General features: G+C 37.2%; 1 protein-coding gene across 3 annotated transcripts in view; it reads left to right on the forward strand.

The window, feature by feature from the left end:
- WDR47 (WD repeat domain 47) overlaps positions 1 to 19,317 on the forward strand; it is a 39,326-nt gene that overhangs the window by 17,206 nt on the left and 2,803 nt on the right. For 2 of the 3 annotated variants that reach the window (XM_087719197.1, XM_087719196.1), the window contains 8 exons: positions 4,527 to 4,653; positions 6,465 to 6,643; positions 6,816 to 7,046; positions 8,407 to 8,482; positions 12,486 to 12,646; positions 14,599 to 14,682; positions 17,179 to 17,348; positions 18,957 to 19,127. In XM_087719197.1, the coding sequence (XP_087575323.1) occupies positions 4,527 to 4,653; positions 6,465 to 6,643; positions 6,816 to 7,046; positions 8,407 to 8,482; positions 12,486 to 12,646; positions 14,599 to 14,682; positions 17,179 to 17,348; positions 18,957 to 19,127 (1,199 nt within the window). The remainder of the gene's footprint in view (positions 1 to 4,526; positions 4,654 to 6,464; positions 6,644 to 6,815; positions 7,047 to 8,406; positions 8,483 to 12,485; positions 12,647 to 14,598; positions 14,683 to 17,178; positions 17,349 to 18,956; positions 19,128 to 19,317) is intronic. The other variant, XM_087719198.1, reaches the window with a different exon arrangement.

A 19,317-nucleotide genomic window follows, 5' to 3' on the forward strand; every position in this document is an offset into this window, starting at 1 on the left:
GGGTCCTCATTTTACCCACCTCAGAAGGATGGAAGGCTGAGTCAACCTTGAGCCGGTGGGATTTGAACTGCTGACCTGCAGCTAGCAGTCAGCTGAAGTAGCCTGCAGTACTGCACTCTAACCACTGTGCCACCTCGGCTTTAACAAAGAAAGCCATTCCGTATGTCCAAGCAAAAAACACTATACAATTTTACAATCAAGGGAGAACGTCACTGAAAGAATATGGTTGGGGATAGGAATCAAAACAATTTAAAGTCTGGAGAAAATGTGTTCTGTATATTTTTCAATAGTGTATAGAAACAATAATCACAACATGCATAAAATGTAGTATCCCAACCATATGCATTTCAACAAGAATAGATAATTAATCATTGTCAGATCATAATGCTTTAATAACAATATATAAAAAAGTGTATGTAGGCTGAATTTTCTTTAGAGCTAAGTTGCAAAAGTATCATTAATAGCATTAAGCTGGAAGTTTGCTCTGCTAAGTTGTTTGATTTTTGGAGTGTTCTTCAAACTACTCTTTCTCACCTGTTTTCCATTCTTCTCCTACAGAGGTTAATCTGAACAGTGATAAACTATTTCTCCCATGCTAGGATTAAACGAGATATCCTCCTGTCCTCTATTTAGTAACATGCTAAAACTGTAGTTGATAAACCTAGACACTTTTCCATCCTCTCTAAGCGGTTTACAGAGTCAGCATATTGCCCCCAACAACAATCCGGGTTCTCATTTTACCCACCTCGGAAGGATGGAAGTCAACCTTGAGCCAGTGAGATTTGACTCAGCCAACCTGAGAGTTGACTCAGCCAACCTGAGTCAACCTTGAGCCGGTGAGATTTGAACAGCCAAACTCCCCAACTAGCAGTCAGCTGAAGTGGCCTGCAGTACTGCACTCTAACCACTGCGCCACCTTGGCTCTATTTCAGGGTTTGGATGTGGTTTCTTGTGTAGAGGGCATGCCTTCCCAGGGTCTTTGCTTTTGCTCTCTTGCTAAGAGGGGTTGGGATGCCTCTAAGGAGAATCTGACTAGGAGATACTAGTTTTATGTACTACCACTAGCCATTTGTTAGTTTGGAGCTACAAGATCCACTATATGCTGGCATGAAATCAAAACTGGGATCATTCATATCCTTTGCTTGCTTTGAGACAGATAAGTCTTAGAGACTTGGATTATATCAGTTGTGTCAAATTCAATTTCAATTCAATTTATTAGGTTTATAGGCTGCCCAATCCCGGAGGACTCCGGGCGGCCTACAAAGAACAAGAAAACAAAACAAAATAAAAATAAAAAATAATTTAAAAATTCCCCAACACGCATACGTTCTGATCGGGGCTGGACTCTACATAATAAGGTCAACAGCCCCAGGCCTGCCGGAACAGCCAGGTTTTAACAGCTTTTCTGAAGGCCATGAGGGTGGGCGAGGTCCGGACCTCTGGGGGTAGCTGATTCCACAGGGTCGGAGCAGCCACAGAGAAGGCTCTCCTCCGAGGCCCCGTCAGCCGACACTGTCCGGCTGACAGCATCCTAAGGAGGCCCACCCTGTGGAATCTTATTGGAACACCAAGAGGGTTAGCCATCCATCAAAGCTTGTTCAAACTGCAGAGGGTTTATAAATATCCAATAGCTATCAGGAGGTATTGTGGGGTTGCCGGGTGAAACAAAAGGGAGCAGACCCAGTGCACAGTACTGCCTTTTGGTCACACCTACCATTATTGGTTAGCCTTTTTTTAGAACAGCACTACATCTGTGCTCAAAAGTAGTTTGATGACATTAGGCAGATGTATTGTGATTGGTGGTGCTGTGCAATAGAAGTCGCCTTCCTCCCACTTCACCTTTTCAGTGCTTATCACCTGTTAGGGGATAGATCCCAATTTCAGGAGGATCTCTGAATCGGCAGTATAAAAGCCGGGTCTCTGAACTGAGGAAAGGCCAGTTTGAAGGATCTGGAGCTTCTTGTGCAGACTAGATCAGGGGGATGACCATAACACTAACATTTACCAATAGGAATTGGACGGATTCTGTCCCATAGAAGCCACCAGACCATATCATTGAATGAAGTGTGGATGAGTATGTTCTTGGCAAAAAAAATGATTTTAAAAGCTGAGGAGGATATAACTTATCCAAGTATAGGTTGGGGAACTGGGAAAAGTGTTTTTATGAGAACCCGGCAGGAAATAACAATTGCCAAAACATTCTTGTCCTGCAATTAACTCAAATGAGGAACAGTTCAGAGTCATGGGAAACAAGAGTACAAAAACAGTGAAGAAGAAAGGGAAAAAAATGTTTTTAAAACACACAAACCCATGTCAGTAAACCCATGAAAATACTGAAGTATGTTGCAATCCTGGTGTAGTTTATGGCAGATCAGTGACTGGTAACTCTAAAAATACAAAGATAATTTACTGTCAAGCTAATTTTAAAGCTCTCCTGCCCAGTCGTCAATATCACATTGAAAGTAGCATTTCATGTCCTGTAAAATCTGCCAGTTGACAATTGAAGTAGGAAATTGCATGTGTCCTATTAAGACACATTGCATAGAAATGCTAATATGTACAGAATAAAATTCATAAATAGTAGCTAACCTGAGTATAAATTAAAAATGTTTCTTTCTTTGCCCTTGGTGTGTACAATGATTTTTTATATATGTGCCCAATATAAGCCCTAGTTAAGATCCTGCCCACTCCTGGGTGCACGGGGTGGGTTGAGGCACACGGGTAAAAATTAAGCTAGGGTAGGGATTGTGGGTGGTGGTGGAGCTGCCCTACTACTTACCTTTGGACAGTTGCAGCCAGGCCTCGCGCACCCCAACACCTGCCTTGTCTTGCTGGCCCACTTCTTCTGCGACCGCTTGCCACCTTGCATGCGTCACTCGCGCCCCCCCCCCCCCGGCCTCTGTTTCGCTCTCAGAGGCTGTCAGTGCTACCGTCATGAAGTGAGTCAGTGAAAGACATCCCCCCACCCCCCAAAAAATAAGACTTGGTGCCTTTTTTAGTGGCAAAAAAAATATAAGACCAGGTCTTAGTTTCGGGAAAACACGGTACCTTCTGAGGGACTGAGATTCTAGTAATAAAAGGAAAGTTGAAAGATCTTGCTTGCTATGGATGGGTGGGGTTTACGTGCAGAAAAACTCTTAATTTGATCTGGCTGTTAAACTAAATGTAAACCTTTTTGAAGAAATCTGATCTTGCCACAGATACAGGAAGTCCTCAACTGACGACCACAGTTGAGCCCAAAATTTCTGTTGCTAAGTAAAGACAGTTGCTACATGAGTTTTGCCCCATTTTATGACCATTCTTGTCACAGCTGGAAAATGAATCGTTGCAGTCGTTCACTTTGTAATACAATTAAGTGAATCTGGCTTCCCCCATTCACTTTGCTAGTCAATAGACTGAAAATCGTGATCACATGACCCCGGGACTCTGCAGCTGTCATAAATATGAATCAATTGCCAAACACCTGAATTGTGATCACGTGATCTTGGGGATGCTGTAATAGTTGGAATTGTGAAAAACGGCCATAAGTCACTTTCTTCAGTGCTGTTTGTAACTGTGAACGGTCGCTAAATGAACTGTTGTAAGTTGAGGGCTACCTGTATCTTGTTTGCTTCAGTAGTGGAATATTGCAAGAGAATCATATCAGATGCAGGTGGAAAAATCAAAATGGTTTTCTCTGAAAATGATCTTTCCGGTATTATCTTGAAGGCTTTTTCCTCAAGGTTTCTGATTTTTTTTTTCTTAGTATGCCATTTTAAAATATTATTATAATGTAATAATATAGGGTTTTGTAATGAAACATGCAGAGATAGAAATGCTTTAAAAACAAAAAGTGTACACTATCTACTTAAATAGGGCAAAGCAAAGAGTGTTAATTTAAGAGTGTTAATTTGTGTTAATCCAAAGTGTCAGTCCAGCTGATTGCTTGAAGCATCACATTTTGTGAAGGTCCAGTCTCTTCAAGGCTCTCCCCACTCTGAACATTTAACAACTTACTGAAAAAAGCCTGTAATTTAGGTACTTTAGAATAGCAATCACTATATAATAGGAAATTATTAAATTAAATTATTAATCACAGAACAAAGCTTCTAATATTTCTATATGTTAAATTATTACGGGCAATTCTATGCTGCAAGCCAGAATCCAGCTCGCTGCTATTTTCTAGCAAAGAAAATCTTCTAATGGTTGTCCTGAGAGATAATGCTACCCAGTTCCAACCTTATATTTTATATACGCATACGTTACATAATTTGCACACTCTTTAGTGTAAAACCTGGAGTGATTTTAATTGTGTTTCTCCACCACCTATCATCTGAGATCAGCACAACACAGGTGTGGAGGTAGAAGTTTGGAAACATATTATTATTGTAGCTATATTAGCCATTTTCTACCTGAAATTTAGATATCAGGGCTTGGGGTTTTGGCATATGGTCAATCTATTTATCCCGATATTTGAGCTATGTTTTAGGGAAAAAAATAATACTAAAAAAATAAGGACATGTTTCTGGTCTCTGCATTCATAAAAGATGTGAAACTCCTGTGGATTCCCATAATTCATCTGGCAATGAGACGGCACACCAGAATTCATTCCCAGAAAAAGAGCCAACGAATGGAACACAGAATCAAGGACTAACCAAGCAAGAAAAAAATGAGGTATTTTTTTTAAACTTTCAAATAAAGGACTTCTGAATGTTTTGGTCTATGCAAGCGGTGTCAAACGGGATTTCTTCAAGGTCTGGATCAGCATTGTAGTTCTCCTCCACAGGCCAGCCAGCGGGTGAGAGACGGGATGGACCTGCCCCGTTTTCGGCCTGGATGGCCTGCAGCATCCTGCTGGCCAATGAAATGCATTTATTTATACATGGGCTAAATTTTATTCACAATTGAAATTTTGCCTTTAGTTCTTTTTATTAAATAGGACTACAGGACATTTAGAGGGGGAAATGTGTCATCCAAAAAAACTGTTTTCTAAAACAGTCAAAAGCTTTGACTAAGAGGATTTCCCCACTTTTTGGTGGTGTAGTCCCCGGTATTTCTCCTTCCTTCAAGGTCATTCCAGGTGCATCTGACCTTTGTTCCTTATTTTCTACGACCCCATCTTGGAATGTTTGGGATGTTCTTCTGCCCTTAGAATCACATGAATCTACTAAGCATAGAAGTCAGCAATAGAGAAGATATTTTTTTAAAAAGAAATCCTGACTGTATCAAATCCCCCCAAATAAAAAAGTATTGTGTCTGGTCTATTGAAATAGAAACAAGGTCTTTTATATAGAAATTAGAATAGTGTACATTTATGTGAAAATTGAGATTAGTTTAGCATTTGTGGAAGATTAACATGAGGACAACATGAGGATAAAATGAATGTAACCAATTGGACAGATGCTATTTCCTTTTTTTTAAGGGGCAAACTGTGAAGGATAAAGAACACAAAATATAGAATCCAAAATTACTTCAGCAAGATTTTAATTTTACAAGTTTATGCTAATATTTACCCCTCACTTTGTGCAGAGCAGTTATGTGGTGCAATTATTTGGTGATAATGTTTTCCCCATTTTTAAATATATATATATTTTAGCCAAAACCTCAGCTGAATAGCAGTAGCCTTACGCCTAGGGACAGGAGAGTGGTGCTAAGGGCAGTATTATACATAGGTGACTTCTTTTGGCTAACATGTATGTCACAGCTTATGTTATATGCTTGCCTAATTTTGGAGGGAAGAAAGTGCCTGTGTACTTAGCAATGGGGAGAAACTTGTCCAATGTGAATATATAATAAAGTAGTTACCTACCTTCCTTTCTCTGCTTATGAGGTGATGGTAACTTTCCAGGTAAGACAGGCAGGTAGCTGGCATGAATCAGGGATTATGTCTAAAGATGTTTGGATTTGAGGAATGGCTAAATCTCTCTTTGAAGGTTATTATTTCTTTACTTTTGGAAGCAATATTTTTTTTCAGTTGTTTTGGCATGAGAGATTCTGTTTTCAGTTTTTCCTATTTGGCTTCCTTCATGACATTTCTGCAAATACTTTGAAATGGGAATAAGTAACTTGGTCTCTCTGTAATCAGTGGATATTGGGGAGGAATATTTACTGGCTACTAAATCACAGCCTTTGCATTTCAAAATGCCCAGCCATTTTCTCTCCAGCAATTTCTTTTAAGACTAATTATAAAAACTGAATAAGTATTCATACAATATGACTATCTGGGGTGGGTTGATTTTACTTTGTGCACGTCTTGTGCATTTTGATTAAATTTAATTTGTTGTATTTACTTAACTAAAAGTTAATTGTTTTGTTTTTCATAACTATGCGGCATACGTAGCTGCAATGAGAATAAGGCCAGAATGTACAACGATCACCAATATCGTTATATTGTATAAAAATAATTCAAGAGTTATGGCAAATAACTCTAATAAGAATATGATGGATATGTTCTGCAACATTCCATTTTATTTAATCTGTTTTAGCTTCGAGATTCAGCAGAGCAGTTTCAAGAATATTACAGACAGCGGTTACGCTATCAACAGCACTTAGAGCAAAAGGAACAACAACGGCAATTGTATCAACAAATGTTACTAGAAGGAGGAGTTAATCAGGAAGATGGTTCAGATGCACAACAGAATCTTACAGAACAGTTTCTTAATAGGTTGGCTTTAATGACTTTCTACTTCTTCTATAACAAAATAATAGCAAAAATGTTGACAATTCATTAAATAGTGATAGTTGCCCCCCAAAAAATTAACCTGATTTTAATTTTCTTTCTGACTGGATTACTTCTTGCAGTTTATGAGTAAATAAGATTTTCATATGTCCTACAGGTCTATCCAAAAGTTGGGTGAATTAAACATGGGCATGGATAGTCTGGGAAACGACGTGCAAACCCTCAACCAACATTGCAATGGGACCAAGGGAAATGTATCCATTCCTCCAGATTCTATTCAGACAATAGCTGGTGATAATACAAACATTAACACAAGCACACCTCAGAAATTTGGCTCCAGTAATCAGATACCATCTCTTGAAGAATCACCTGTCCATGGAAATCAGATGTAAGTAGTCAAATCTTTTTGTTGCTGTCAATAGCAAAAGCACTTAGACTTACATACCTCTCCACAGTGCTTTACAGCCATCTCTAAGTGGTTTTACAGAGTCAGCCTATTGCCCCCAAACAATCTGGGTCTTCATTTTACCAACTTTGGAAAGACGGAAGGCTGAGCCTGGTAAAATTCAAACGGCCAAATTGCAGGCAGCCGGCAGTTAGCCGAATAACCCTGCAGTACTGCATTCTAACCATTGTGCCTCCCCGGCTCTGTGCTTTGGGAGGGGAGCGCCTTGGCCAGTTTTTTATTCCCGGGGGCTGCATAGCCAACGCCCTGTAGGTTTCTTGGCAAGATTTTAGTTTTGCCATTTCCTCCTTTCTAGGGCTGAGAGAGGGGAGAGGGTCTCCTTTCAAAGAACTCATTTAATATATGGAGATTTAGTCTAACGGCTGTTTGAGCAAGGCTGAAATCTACAAAGTGTGTTTGTTTGTTTGTTTGAATAATATTGTCTTCAAGGTTGGGAGAGAGGCATTTGGATTTTGAGTAGACAGTATCTTTATTAAGGCCCCATCTATATTGAAGTCCCCTCCCAAGACTATAATGCACGTGGATTCATCAAAATTAGATCGGTGTCATATTTTTCCAGTTCAGTCCACAAGGATCTGATGTGGGATTTCTGTTTTCATTGGGGACATATAAGCAGACTCCAAAAACACAAAAATCCCAATTCCAATTTAAGTGTAATTCTAGCTAAATAGCAAAATACCTCAAATTCCTGAAGGCTATTCAAGCTATTCCTGCACACTTTTAAAATTATTCATTGCAAAATTTGCATTATATTTACTTCAGGGAGAAAACCTTGTTAGATCTAAAAAAGAATTTGAGTTTACTGCTGAAAAGTCATATATGAAGTTTAAAACAAAAGTGCAAAAAAGGGAATGGAGGACAGCAGCAGAAGGCAAAGGAAGTTAGGAGAAAAGAAGGGACTCCAACAGATGATTTCATTGAAAGTGGTCTGCAGTAATTTGGGTGTAACAATGAAAGTTAATTTTAAAAACGTATGTTATGCCAGTGTTTTTCAACCTTGGCAACTTTAAGTCCTGTGGACTTCAACTCCCAGAATTCCCCAGCCAGCTGTGCTGGCTGGGGGATTCTGGGAGTTGAAGTCCACAGGACTTAAAGTCGCCAAGGTTGAAAAACACTGTGTTATGCAAATAGTTCAGTAAATCTCCAATCACTCTCCTAGTGCTCTGAGCCTCTTTCTTTTCAATTACATAAGAATGGATCATGTTTCTGATCTCTCAATTTTAAAAAAGATAAAATGCATTTATCTCACTATGTTGGATTTAATGTTGTGCATTTAAAACAGTGTGCCAGACCAAGCTGCCATTCAGGCACAACATGAAGACTCTTCGGGGATTGTAAGAAAACCAAGAAGTGATGAGGTAGGATTTCACTGCGGTTTACAGAGCAGCTCTCAGCTCTTCTCGCATGCAACTATTCAGACTATAGCTTGAAATCTGCTATTGTTTTGGCATTTATGAAAACATTTAAAAGTTGTTTGTAAATGATGATTTATTGATTAATTGTGCCATTGAATCAGTGTCGACAACAACCACATAAAATATACATTTCCCAAGATGATCTGTTCCGATCCTGATCCTTCAGCTCCCTCATTGGTCTACTCAAGGTTACTATAATTGAATCCACCTTGCAGCTGATTGCCTTCTTTTTCTTTCCATGTTTCCTAGCGTTATGGACTTCTCAAGAGAGATGGGTTTTTGTATAAAATATGTCCAAAATAAATAATTTCAGTCTAGCCATTTGTGCCTCTCATTTAATCCATTCATTTATTTTTGAGGGCTATTCATTGTATTCCTAACAGTCTTCTCTATTACCAACAAAAGATAGAAATATTCTGTCTTTGTTTTTTCAAAATCCAACTTTTGCTTTTACAGAATGTCACAAGGAAATCTTTGCCTGCATGATTCTGATTTTTGTAGGTATAAGAGTTGTCACAGCATCTGACAATATTTTCTGAGCTGTTTGTTGCTACCCCTCCACACCAAGTGCTGGTTTCACTGTTGGTGATTGATTCTAAAAGGCAGAACTATACTTCCTCATTAGCTCTAATGCTGGTTACTGTAGCTGTTGTCATTAGCTTGGTCTTTATTTATTTACTTAATTTTATTTAGTTTAATATTTAATTGTATTCCTATTTACTTCCATTTAGCTTCTAGATCATTTGCATTTTCAGCTATCAAAATAATGTCATCAGTATAGCATAGAACAGTGATGGTGAACCTTTTTTTGGCTCACGTGACTTCCGTTTTAGCCGTAAGGCTGTTTTTTGTCCTCCGGAGCATTCAGGGAGGGCAAAAAATGGCAATATGGCCAAATCGGAAGTGATTTCCGGTTTGGCCGAGGGGCTGTTTTTCGCCCTCCGGAGCCTTCAGGGAAGCCTCCTGAAGGCTCCGGAGGGTGAAAAACGGCCCTACAAGCAACCCGGAAGTCTGTTCTCAAATTTCCGGTTTGCCGGTAGGGCGAAAAATGGCCTCAGCAGAAGTCCAAAGTCAGCTGGCCAGCGCACTCATGCACGCTGGAGTTGATAGGGCAAATGGCTCCGCGTACCATCTGTGACACATGTGCCATAGGTTCACCATCACAGACATAGAATATTGATGTTTCTTTCTCCAGTGTTAAATCATTCTCACTTTTTCCCAATGCAATCTTGCTCAGCATATATTCAATGTATAGGTTTAATAAATGAAGATAGAATTTACCGCTTGTCTTGTTTCTTTACCAACATGGAGCCAGTCTTTTAAAATGTTCCAGCTAGATTGTGCCTTCCTATCCTGTACATAGATTTCTCATTAGGACAATACGACCACTCTAGGATTCATACTTTCTTAGGGACATTTTACAGCTTGACATGGTTGACCTGTTATATTAAAGGATTGTCTGTGCAATCTAATTGATACTATTTGATCATTGATTGCGTTGTGTCTAAGTATTGTCCTTGCTATAATCCTTTCTAATTATGTAAACAAAACTGTTCCTTCTTCTTTGTTTTTCATGTCCTAAGTAGTAAGCAGTTAGCGCTTTGGACTGAAAGTGTCAAATTCCAATCCATTTTAATTAGCCGGTGCCTGAGATATCAATGTGTTGTTTGATTCACTTAATTTTTTATTGTGTTGAGCTTTTCCACTCCATCCTTCCTGTGTTCGACTGTAACTATGCCTTTGTAGCTTCCGAATTTTTTTTTCTTGGATGGCAACATCTCGACATCCAGAAGGATTTAACCTGGTTTTATTATAAATACCATTAATACACACTTAAGATCCTCAGCTCTTCCTCAGTAACATGTTGAGCACCATCCAAGATCCATGATCCAACACTCTACTGTAAATTGCTTTATCTGGTCCAACCATGTGGTTTATCTGAACATCTGTGGTTATCTTTGTACCCTGGGTGATCCTACTCGGAATATACAGTTTTGACATATATTGGCAGTGTGCTTCATTCTTCACTGCAAGGAACACCCCAATCATGCTGAAAGAGCATAGCAGGTTGCACTCTGAAATGTGCTAGTTAATATTCTGTCATTTATTGTTATAATAGGGCGACATCTAGTGACAGTTGTAAATATCAGAAAAATGGCCTCAAATCTCTAGTATTATCTGATAGGACCATAAATTTATATAGTCATAAACACTGATGGAATAAACATCTATGCTTTTTAGAATTGTACATCTGGTGTATCACACCAGATTATGCAAAAAATAGTGCAAGATGTATAACATGTTTAATATGTTATACAATATATGAGACTATATTATTTGTATAATAATTTGGAACTTCAAATTATTAGCTGGATCATATGATGCATGTTTTGGTAAAGGTATCATTAAAAGATACCATATTTTTTGGAGTATAAGATGCACTGGAGTATAAGACACACCAAGATTTTGAAGAGGCAAAATAAAAAAAAGTTTTTGCACTCTGCAGACCTCCCAAAAACAGCACGAGTTTTGCAAAAACCGGCCTTTTTTTTTTCCAACAAAAAGGGCAGGAATAGCCTTTAGGAGGCTTGTAGAGTGTTCCATGGGGGGAGTGGAGGCCCATTTTCTGTCAAAAAAGGGCATGCATAGCCTTTAGGAAGCTTATAAAATGCTCCTGGCAAGGGGGGCGGGGGCAAAATTGAGCAAAATATTATCAATTTTTTCGCTCATTTCTGCTCTCCCCAGCCCCCAGGAGCACTCTATAAGCCTCCTAAAGGCTCTGCATGGCCATTTTGGTGACGAGGGCGGGGTTTCGGGAGGCAAAAAAATGCTGTGTTCAGTGTATAAGACGCACCCAAATTTTCAGCCTCTTTTTTGAGGGGGGAAAAAGGTGCGTCTTATACTCCGAAAAATACGGTAAGTCTATTTAACGTGAAACTTTAAATCGGTTACCATCATTCCAAATACTACAATCCAGTTAAGATATCTCTATGCTTGTAGCTAAACCATTTTTTTTCTGCTAATGAATGGATATAAAACGTTTCACTGCTAATAGATTACCTTAGTATTGATTGCTAAAATGAATAATTCATGTTCCAAAAATGGCTGAAAATGCAATGACCAGGTTAGATCTATTTTTTTTCATAGTTGATGGCAATATTGCAAAGCTCCATCATTTTGAAACATTATTTATAATAGAATGAAACTAATTCTAAAAGCTGAGTTTATTTTCTAATCTTCTACTTTCATTGGACATTACAGCTATCTTTGCATGATAGCTGCTGCAAAGGTACTTTATAGTTCTTATTACAAAATATGTATATTTTTATTAGAAAGTATGTACCTTTCCTTCTGCAAAAGAGTTAGTAATCATATAGAGTATTGATGTCCAAAATAACTTCATGTTTGAAAAGTAAATAAAAAACAATTTAATTAAATTTGGAAGTCATTTTTAGATTTTAATTCTATGTATTAGTTTGTTCCACATCTAACATTTAGATTTCTCTGAACATAAATTTAATTATAATAAAGTTTAGTCTAACCAGAAATATTTAATTTTGAATGACCTGATAAATAACAATGAGTCTTTTCTTTTTCAAACAGAAATTACTAGAAATTACTTTTTTATTTTCACGATTTATACAGTGTTAACCAGTGCTACTAATATTTACATACTAACTGGATTTTCACAGTGACCTATAGTTTTTAAAATGATGCAAGATACTCAGTTATATAGAACTAATGTAATATTAAAAATTCTTATCTAGTCTCATTTACTTCTGTGATGTTTTACATTTCCTGTTTATTCATCTTGTTTTATGTTTATGCGTCATTTGCCTTTTTTGCCGTCTCAAAAGTGTTTAATAAAAATTTTAAAACATTATTTTTTATACTTGCTTCCTAATAAAAAAATAAAGTTCATATTTATATTACTGTTTTTATACAGCAGGATGACAAATCAAAGAAACAGTTCATTTGTATCAATACTCTAGAGGATACACAAGCTGTCAGAGCTGTGGCCTTCCATCCAAGCGGCACGCTGTACGCGGTTGGCTCTAATTCCAAAACCCTGAGAGTCTGTGGCTACCCAGAGCTCCCGGACTCAAGGTACAAAGGACGGATTGCGTTTTTCTCATCACTCACCATGTAATATTTGCATCCATGTTTGCTCTGCTTTTTCGTTGCTCTTTTCTCCCCATTTATTTTTGGGTTCACCGACAAAAGGGCGAAGGACAAAACTGCGCCCGACTAAACCGCATCGCTGATGTCATCAACAGGGCGACAACAGCGCAGAGACAGAAGCACGCTGTAAACCCTAAACCTAAACTTAACCCCTAAACCTACACCTAACCCCCCTAAACCTAACCCTAAACCTAACCCTTACTTTAAGTTGAATCGGCTTTCTTTCAACGCGCTATTTAAAGCACCCTTCTTTCTCCGCTGTTGTCGCCGCGTTGATGACGTCAGCGACGCAGTTTAGTCGGGCGCGGTTTTGTCGTTCGCCCTTTTGACGGGTCACGTTATTTTTAACTTACTGATATAAAAGTACCACTAGAATATTATCTGAAGCATTTTATGTATACAGGTCTACTTAGATTTCTTTTTCCACACTCAAGAAAACATCATTGGGTTCAATTTTTCCTTTCAGTAGCAATTGGGAATTCCATTTAGCAAAGAATTTGTACAAATTTTGTCCATTTGGAGGGGGGAAATATTAATGCATTGACTAGGCCAGTGATTATCAATCTGTGGTCCACAAACCCTGGGGAGGGAGGGGGGTGCATGATATCATCACAGGAGGGCCATGAAGGCTTGAAGAAATGTTTAAATCTTGAGTTAAGTCTTGGGAGTCCGTGGCCATAAAAGGCGTTTAAAGGGGTTTTGTGGTGGTGAAAAGGTTGAGAACCACTGGACTAGAAGTTACAGAGTATAGCATACAATGCATTTTAGTCACTTTCAAGGTAGGTGATTGTAGGTTTTGGGCTTTTTATTTTTTGTGCCCATGAGTCATTTAAGAGAAACAATTGGCCTGGCTTTGTGCCTGAAATTAAACTAGAACTCTCCAGTTTTTAGCCTGCTGCCACCAAATTGGCTTTCTAGATGACTTTAGTACCAATTCATAATTTCTTAAGGTTGTTGTTGATGTTAGCTAAAGCAGACTAAATTCAGGTCTTTTTTCTGGTGTATCTTTCTCTGGGAGATTAGCTCAAAACACACACAGACACACACACACACTTTCATTAAAATTCCTATTTGGATAAATACCTTTAGTATCCAGTAATAAATAACCAAAACCATCAATTCATACTTCATTTTAATAATATGATATAAATGACCTTTTTAACATAATAGCCTAAATAACAATCCTCTGAGGTGATTTATATTAAACTTCAGTTATTGAGAGTGTTTAGAGTGTTTATTATAATTTATAGGCCGCCCTTTTCCCTGAGGGGACTCAGGGCGGCTTACAAAACACGGGGAGGAAAAGGTGACTGGGAGTTGAAGTCCGGACATCTTCAAGTTGCCAAGGTTGAGAAACATTGACCTATAGTATCTTTCCTCTAATTTTGATACCCGCATCCACAAATGACCAATAGCCGGCCTTACATTGGTGATCTTAACGAACAAGTCGTTCAATTAAAGTCATTGTGACTACTGGAAATGCATTTGGGATCACGGTTCGTGTCTCATTTGTATCTTTCTATAAAGTAAGAAATTTAGAAAGTTAAGAAAGGTAATTTTCAATTGGTTCAGTGATTCCATCATTCCCCCCTGAGTTTCTTCAACCTCCATTGTCTTGTGTGGCTGCCAAGCATGGCGAAGGGACCCCCCCAGTGTTGACTGTGCCTTAGATAACGCGACTTGCTGCTTCTCCACTAAGTTGTCGGTTTGCTGTACGAAATATTGCCCCCCCCCCGTGTGTGTTTTTGTGTGACCCATCACAAGCCCCACTTCCACCATGTGAAACCGAAAAAGCCATAAGTGTATGAACTCACATAGGTTATCTTGTGAAGTGTGTTCCTAGTCTCTTTGTAACTATTTCCTTATATGTTGTTTAGCTCCTCCACTGGTGTTCCTCAAAAACTCGTATTTGACTTAGGCAGATCTGCGCTCTCTTCTTCTTCTGTAAAGATCACAACAAAGTAACTAGTATATTTATTTACCTACACTTTCGAATCTTCAGTGCATTGGGGTTGTGGTGTTCTTTTGGCTTCTCCATCATGTGCTGCTTTCCCACATCTAAATATACCGCCTTTCTCTCTCTATATATATATATTTGGGCTGGTTTTTTTCCTCCATGTTTTATAGCTTAATGCACCACTACATTTTTCAGCTCCTGTATCACGATTCTTTTTTTTAAATGCTACTTCAAAACTGTCTTGATTATATTAGCTCTCCGTTGCCATATTAGCATCCTCTTTTATTTGCTCAGTTATACAGCCAAGTAGCAACATTACGTCTTTACTTTTATATACGTTATGTACATATATACATTTTACAGCTACTTGTAAATGATTGTCAAATGTCTCTTTCCTTGGGTCTGTATTGATTAGGGTTATGCTTGTATAGAAAAAGAAAATAATGCTAGGCATTGTTACACTTTCATTAGCATCACAGTTATGAGCCATTGTGTCTGCATATGGCTAAATTGGCTTTCTTATACATTAATTTGTTTTGGCATGTACGTAATACTTTGCCTTCACTGTCTCAAATATATTAGAAGTGGCTTAAGAAAATAAATGTTAGTCTTTCTTTCTACTTTAACTGCATAGACTGCAAAAAAAAATTGGACAGTTCAGTTGTATAAATTAATCTTTGCTCCTATAATGTTAAGAAGTGGATCTCTTCTCCTGCATATATTCTAATTATAAATAAGTAAATAAATTTGTTGGTTTTGTTCTTTGAATGCAATGGTGGTAAATGATGCTATTCAAGGAAAGGGCAGTTATGGAAAAGCTCTCTCACAAAATTGAACTTGTGCATTCCAAAAAAATCCCAGAAACAGCTTCCACAAAGGTGTATTAATTTGGATTGGATAGCTAGGTAATGGGTTTTATTTCAAAGAGTGGAATCATTTATTTCCTAATTCAGCAAGTTGTTGTCTCAAAGGAACAAAATGTAGAGGCAGAAAGTAAATCTCCTCTTATTGATTGAACTGTGGATGAGTTGTAATAGATCAGCAAGTACTATGACTCTAGATTTATCTACATTAGCAACATAGATTTTACTCTCTAAGCCCTACTGTTCTGCTTAGATGCAGAAAATTTTGGATTCCTGGAAGCGGATGTTATATATGTGAAAAGATTTATATAACATTGGTTCCTGAACATTGGATTTGGGAGATCAAAGAATTCCTGCCCTGCATTAGCCCAAGATTTGGGTTCCATAGAGTTTCTGGGGAAAACATCCTATTATTTTTTAAAAATCTCTGGACTGCAACAGGATATGCAATTGATTCAGTCACGTTTTATAGGAGAGTGATACAGTAGGTGTATATATTTTGCTGGAATGCAGAACAAGCAAGGAATATACAAATTATTTCAAGGAGGTTTTACTCTAACGTGGTTCTAATGTAGATATATTGATGTGAAAATAAGGGTAATAAATTGGAAATGCTTTAGTTTAAAAGCCACCCTAAGTAAGATGTGAGAGTTAAACAGTTTTGAAGCATAGTTAATAAATCCCAAATTGGAAAAGAACAAAGATCTATAATTTCTTGCCAAGATTCCCCATCTTCTCTTTTTATTTTGATGCAAATATATGAATAGCCTTTTATTTGGAATTAATAAAAATTTCAGCGAATGAATTACACCAACAACATGCTGTAATTTGGAATCACATCATGGAAGCAAATGAAATATCCATCTTACCTATTGCTTCCCCAATCATTTTAGCAGGGCCTCCCTTCCATTCATCGTAGATCTATAAGATACATAAAGACTGGTGGATCTTGCAGCATAAAATACAATTTTACCACAGGGTAAAACTTTTTCAAAAATATGTTTAGTTAAATTTGAAATGAAAATAATTTATACACAGCTAAATTAGATTGCAGTCTATATTCATCACTGATCTTTTTGAGATTTATTTATGAATGGATATGCATAGAACTGTTTATTGTTGTAGATTATAGAATGTGAGAAAGAAAATGCAAATCAAACTCTTCTAATTTCAATATGTTATTTCATGAAATATGAAAAAAGCTGATGGTGCTTTGTTTGCTTTATTTTTTCTTTTTCTTTTTTAAAACAGACAGTTGGCACATACATTTAATAAATTATTACTATTATTATTTAGAGGTGCTCGCAATAGTCAGATTAATGTTTAAATATATCTTTGTTTTCATATTCACTGAAAATTAACTAGTTTCAACTCAATCTTTATGATCAGATACACTTCTGCTATTTATTTTTGTTTCATATCTAAGAATTTCTCTTTTTGTGTTGTATTTCCTAATACCTTAAATGTATTTAAACTATTTAAAATTGTTTGGGTGAAAATAACTGCTCTTTTCCGATATTCTTATTAAGTCAGACACTATTGTAATTGGATTTATTGGTTCACACATACGTGTTCATGCACATAGAGACCCAGAGTGAAGAATGTAATAATCATTCTAATCTTTATAATGTTTTTAGTGGTAATGGCACTCCTAAACAACCCGCCGTTCGTTTCAAGCGAAACAAACATCACAAGGGATCGATCTATTGTGTAGCATGGAGCCCCTGTGGACAATTGCTAGCTACCGGTTCCAATGACAAATATGTTAAAGTCCTGCCTTTCAATGCAGATACCTGTAATGCCACTGGTAAGTGCAAGCAACTATAAAATGTAATAAATAATAAACACTGGTGATAGAAGAGAAACGAAATAGTTCTTGTGAATAACATAATGGAGTCAAAACTAACTATTCCTTTCAATCCGAAACATTTTAAAAGGCAGTCATTGATAAATCCTAATTCGGATCTTTGTCTGAATTTCTCCTTTCTTAAATTAGAACAATTTCTCTCTGTCTTTATTTCCTACCACATATACATTACATATAAAATTAGATTACAAATGTTGAAGAATAGAAAAATATTAAGAATATTTATTTACTGTATTATAGATGACCTGAACTAGGTTTAGGTTTATTAGATTTATATGCCGCCTTTCTCCCAAGGACTCAGGGCGGCGTACAACATTAAAAGAAACACATCATACAAAAGTTTTAAAAAAATTAAGTAGAATATCCCAAACCCAATTAAAATTGGCAATGACATTTTTTAAAAAAAATTTGAATTCAAATTAACAGTGATCAATAATTTATTTTGTTTTGTTTTGTTTTTCCAGCAAGCCGCCAGGCTGGCTTGCTGGAAAAGCCAACTTTTTAGGGTGCGCCGGAAGGACCGGAGGTTGGGGATTATATATATATCTGTAGGTGTTTTGTGTACAAAAATGTTTAAATCAGGTTTTGTCCGTATTCACGTAATAATGGATAGTACCCAAACTATGGATAGTACTCATTACTTTTTCCTCAAAACTGAGTATTCATTGTTTGATGTCACTCCTTTTCTTCCGATTAGTGCAGGATAGATAAAGTCAAATGCCGCAGTTCTCCTGGCAGAATAAGATATTTTCGGTTCTCCATTATTAATCATGGCAGTTTATAGGTGTTTACTGAAATTATTATTAGATAATAATTCTTGAATAGGAATGCCTTTTAGGGCCGTTTGCTGTTTATTAACTTCTTTAATGGATTAACAGGGGACACAGTTTCCACCATTAATCTACTAAATTGAAGTTTACTGTGATTTAGTTTTTACACGGCAGCCTTAAGTTATTGACAGATTCCACTGCTATTTTCTGCAATTAGACTCTTTAAAAAAAAACAATATAATTGGAGTTTGCTAAATTCCATTTTAATTACCTAGAATATCTCTGTAAATTACCTAGAACAGTGTTTCTCAATCTTGGCCACTTGAAGATGTCCGGACTTCAACTCCCAGAATTCCCCAGCCAGCGAATGCTGGCTGGGGAATTCTGGGAGTTGAAGTCCGGACATCTTCAAGTTGTCACGGTTGAGAAACACTGACCTAGAATGTCTGTGTAAATTTTGCTTCAGCACAACATGAACCCCACTGTTGGAAAAGAAACTTATTTCTCGTACTAATTAAATGTTTATCCAGAATCCTACTATGCTGCCAGGTAAGCCTGATAGCCTTTTACAAAACCACAGCCTTCCCTGGCTGACGTTTGCTAAAACACAGTAACTATATATTTGGAAATATTTTAGTAGGAACATTTGTTTCTCGTTTTTCAAAACCAAGCTTTTCCTTATTTTTACATTGTGTCATAAAATTCCTTAAATGGTTAGTAAACCTATTCTGTACTAAACATATACTTGTTTATATTTTTCCTGTTTTAATGCTTTTAGGGCCAGATCTGGAATTTAGCATGCATGATGGAACTATTAGAGATCTAGCCTTTATGGAAGGTCCTGAAAGTGGCGGTGCCATTTTAATAAGTGCTGGAGCTGGTGACTGTAATATTTATACCACAGACTGTCAGCGAGGGCAAGGTCTCCATGCGCTGAGTGGCCACACTGGTATGTTAACAGCTCATCAGAATCATTAGCTTTACAGTCTTGCTTTATGAAAAGTTTAATAAAGTTTAAAATGCGCACTGTATATTAAAAATATGAAAAGCTACAAGTATCTCTTAATGTCTCCCTTGTGGCTTAAAAGTAACTATTTCTTAATTAAACCGCTTAGAGGGGGCTGTAAAGCATTATGAAG

This window comes from Thamnophis sirtalis, unplaced genomic scaffold, assembly GCF_051295495.1.
Source record: "Thamnophis sirtalis isolate CommonGarterSnake01/CBP01778 unplaced genomic scaffold, rThaSir2_p1.2 scaffold_7, whole genome shotgun sequence".
Classification (NCBI taxonomy): Eukaryota; Metazoa; Chordata; class Lepidosauria; order Squamata; family Natricidae; genus Thamnophis; species Thamnophis sirtalis.